At 52.8% G+C, this 3922-nt stretch overlaps 1 protein-coding gene across 1 annotated transcript; it reads right to left on the reverse strand.

The window, feature by feature from the left end:
* Window positions 1–1936: 1936 nt before the first annotated feature.
* On the reverse strand, window positions 1937–3493 carry LOC124683639 (berberine bridge enzyme-like Cyn d 4). Its single transcript, XM_047218119.1, has one exon. The coding sequence runs from the start codon at window positions 3491–3493 to the stop codon at window positions 1937–1939; it is 1557 nt and encodes a 518-aa protein (XP_047074075.1).
* Between the last annotated feature and the right edge of the window lie 429 nt (window positions 3494–3922).

Raw genomic sequence — 3922 nt, forward strand, 5'->3', positions numbered from 1 at the left:
CCTCGCGCCTCCACCGCCCTCCAAGGCCTCGACCTCTCCTCCCTCCGTTCCGTCCGATGCGCCGCCCGCGCCGCCGCCACCCACCATGGACGTAGACAAGGTGTTCGATCTTGAGTCCACAACATCCTACATGGACATGCTCAACAATTCCGCGGTGAATTTGGACACCGGTATCGATGCATTCGATGGGGAGTGCAACGTCGAAGAGATTGATGACGAGGAGGAGGACGAGGGTGACGAGGAGGAGGTGGTTGAGGTTGATCCAGCTGCCGCCGGTTCTTCGTCGACGCCGAAGCCACGCACGGCGAACTACAGTGAGATCGAAGATGCCATCTTGGTCCGTGCTTGGAGCAAGGTGGGGATGGATGCGTGCACCGGAGTGGACCAAGGCGGCAAGCGCTATTGGCAGCGCATTGAGGATCTGTACCACCAGCTGAAGCCTCGCACGAAGAGCATTGCGGACAGATCCTACCGCTCCCTTGAAGGCCGATGGAACATTATCAAACCGGCTTGTTCTCGTTGGAGTGCTGCTATGGATCAAGTGGCCGACAACCCCCCTAGTGGATGTGTGCCGGAGGACTATGTAAGTTTTCCTTGTGTTGATGATGTGGAAACATCACATGCTATCCATATTATGTGTTGATGATGTGGAAACATCTCATACTATTGTTGTGCAGCCCAAGTATGCTCAAGCACGGTACAAGGACATGGTCGGCTCCAAGAACAAGGAATTTCAATTTCATCATTGCTTTTCCATCCCTCAACATCTTCCTAAGTGGAAGTTGAGGGACAACGAGCCAAAGTGCAAGAAGGAGGCACTGCTCACCATGGATGATGAAGCGGAGGACATGAGTGGGAGAAACGCCGGCAAGCCCAAGGGCAACAAGAAGGCCAAGGAGAGGGTCAAGGTAGAAGGCGAAGCAGCTAGCTTCCGGGAGAAGTTGGATCAATTCATGAAGTCCAAGGAGGCATTGACGATGAAGACGTTGGAGACCAAGCTCCTCATCACCGAGAAGAAGAAGGAGGTGAAGCTTGCCAAGGTGCAAGCAAGGCGGGAAGATGCCAAGTTGAAGGCCGAGCTTGACATGAAGATGATCGCACTCAAAGAAGCCAAGGCCATGAAGGAGCTCTTGGCCGAGGAGAGGGATATCATGATGATGCGCACCGACGGCATGGACGAGGATCAGCTGGCGTGGTGGAACGAGACCAAGGCTGACATCATTGCGAGGAATAAGGTTGCGCGTCAAGCTCGTGCTCAAGGTGAGTCTCCAGCGAGTGGTGGCGCCGGTGGCGATGGACTCGTTGATGGTTGATCACATTTGGGAACTTCCGTGGCTTGAACATTGCCTATGATCGCGTTGTGATGTTAAAACTATGAATTATGCATCACATATTTTGGATGTGCTATGTTTGATCTGAAATTGTTGTGCAAATTGCTGTCTAAAACCCTGTTTTGAGGGGCCGAAAACTCGGACGAGCTAGCAGAACCCATATCCCCACCCCGTAAAACAGGACAGGGCCCTCTACTCGCGTTTTAAGGGGCGAAAAAATTCGGAGCCTGTTAGACATGCTCTTAGCAGCGCTTTTTTTCCTTCCATGCAACAGCCACGTCCAGTTCCATCCGCGTCAACGCGTAGCTATTCCGTAAGTCTGTAGGTCTAGCATTTCCGATCTCAACCCGCAAAATGCCCTCAAAAAAAAAAAAAAAAACTCAACCCGCAAAAAAAGATGACATCAGTCTACAGAGATTTAAGTTAGGTCTCAGTAGACCGACCCCTAGGCACTCCCTTTATTTTAAGCTACAAACGTTTGTCAAACTTTGGAAATCAAATTTGGCCGAGTACATGCATAAAATGGAATGCAAAAACAGACATCTTAACATCATGATAAATCCAGTCTTCCGCACACATATGTTCACCCCGGACCATATTCATCGTCACTTTCTCGCCACTAGTGGTGGGATGCTCTGCTCGTTTCTGAAGTAGTCGTCAGGATCAACTTTGCCCTTGGCGAACGCGAGCCTCTTGAAGTTACCCTTGTAGTACTTCTCGCCCCAAACCATTGCGGCCTTGTAGCTAGTGACATTGCCTACAACGACATTCACGCCCAGGTCAAGGTCCCTATAGTTCACATAGGCTTGCCTCGGGTTCTGGCTTACGTACGGCCCCATGAACGCGTAGAAGTCTTTGAGCCACTTGGTCTGCGTCGATCCGTCCGTGGTGGCCAACCAGAAATTCATGTACTGAATGTTAAACAGCACGCCCCCACGGTGGGGGAATGGCGTCGCCGCCTCCGAGAAGCTGTTGATCTTCCCGCCGTAGGGGACGATGATCAGGAGCCCGGCGTTCGGCTTTGCGAGCAAGGTGAATATTTTGACCCAGCCGTCCTTGGGGATTGCCTGGTGGACATAGTCGGAGGTTGCCTTAGTGGACATGTCAAGCGAGGTGGTCCTGTTCAAGATGTCCTCCACGATGGCGGTGCTGCCCAAGAAGATGTAGGGCACGGACTGGATCCACGTCATCTCCTTGCAGTGTGTCTGGTTCAGTCCGAGCTCCGGGAAATGGCTTTCCATCAATGGAAGGAGCATGTCACACGTACCAAGGTACATGGACTGGAACTCAGCCACGTCATTCTGGACGACAACCCGTATGAAAAGATCATCGGGGAGAGCTGGAGCGACTACTTGCCATTTGGTGAGGATGTCTATAACACCCTCGTTGATTGACTTGGGGACTTTGAACATCGTCACTTTGGGCGGGACGGGCACGAGCTTCACCTTCCAGGATAGCACGATGCCGAAGCTCTCACCGCCGCCTCCTCGAATGGCCCAGAACACGTCCCTCCCCATGGCCTTCTTGTCCAGGACCCTCCCCTCGGCGTCCACCAGAGTGGCGTCCAGCACGTTGTCGATGGCGCCGCCGTACTTGCGCAACAGCATGCCGAACCCGCCGCCGCTGAGATGGCCGCCGATGCCGATCGTGGGGCACAGGCCAGCCGCGAAAGCCAGCTGATTACTCGCCTTGGAGACGGCGTAGTAGACCTCCCCGAGCGTCGCGCCGGAATCAATCGACGCGGTGCCGGCTCTCCGGTTAACACGCACCGACCGCATCATGTTGAGGTCGACCACCGCGAACACCTCGGGACGCTCGGAGCGGTAGGAGAGGCCCTCGAAATCGTGGCCGCCGCTGCGCACGCGAATGCGCACGTCGTGGTGGCGTCCGCATATCACGGTAGACTGGACGTGGGAGGCATTCGTGGGCGTGACGATGACGAGCGGCCTCACCGTGGTTGGAGTGAACAACCTGGGGTTCCGGACGGAGGAAACCAGGATCGGCATGAATGAAGGCGAGCTCTGAGTGTACAGGAGCTGGTTTGGTATGGCCGCTGAGAGGCATTGGAGGAAGCCGTCAGAGGAAGCTAGGGAAACAACGAATGCGTGGCTCGAGAGGAAGCTGAAGAGGAGCACTAGGGCTAAGCTACAAACTGAGGCCATGGTTTTGCCCTGCTCCTGCACTGTTTTTACTTGTCGCAACGATGCATGGTATCGAGGTCTACATATAGCCACCAACGATCATATCACCAGCTATCAAACTCTGCGCAAATCCAAGTCTTGGTCAACTATGCACATGGTGGCTGATATTGTAGCAAGAAAAATGCCAAACAAGTTGTAGCCTCACGGGCACCACCATATACTCCGTCCGTCTAAAAATGCCAAACAAGTTGTGGCTGATATTGTAGCAAGAAAAATGCCAAACAAGTGTCTCCTTTTTTACTTTTTTTATAAAGGTAATATATTAATGCCAATAGATACCAATTACATAACTTCTGCAGGAAGTAATGATCTAATGTCATTACAGGTGCACACAACAAAAAAAGGAAAATAAAAGTCCCGCTGCAGTATTTCAGCTCTAGCAGCAACAAT

Source organism: Lolium rigidum, chromosome 1, assembly GCF_022539505.1.
Source record: "Lolium rigidum isolate FL_2022 chromosome 1, APGP_CSIRO_Lrig_0.1, whole genome shotgun sequence".
NCBI lineage: Eukaryota > Viridiplantae > Streptophyta > Magnoliopsida > Poales > Poaceae > Lolium > Lolium rigidum.

What these genes read in the sequence shown, in the direction of transcription:
- LOC124683639 (XM_047218119.1), bottom strand. Translation starts at nt 3,493, where the DNA reads ATGGCCTCAGTTTGTAGCTTAGCCCTAGTGCTCCTCTTCAGCTTCCTC.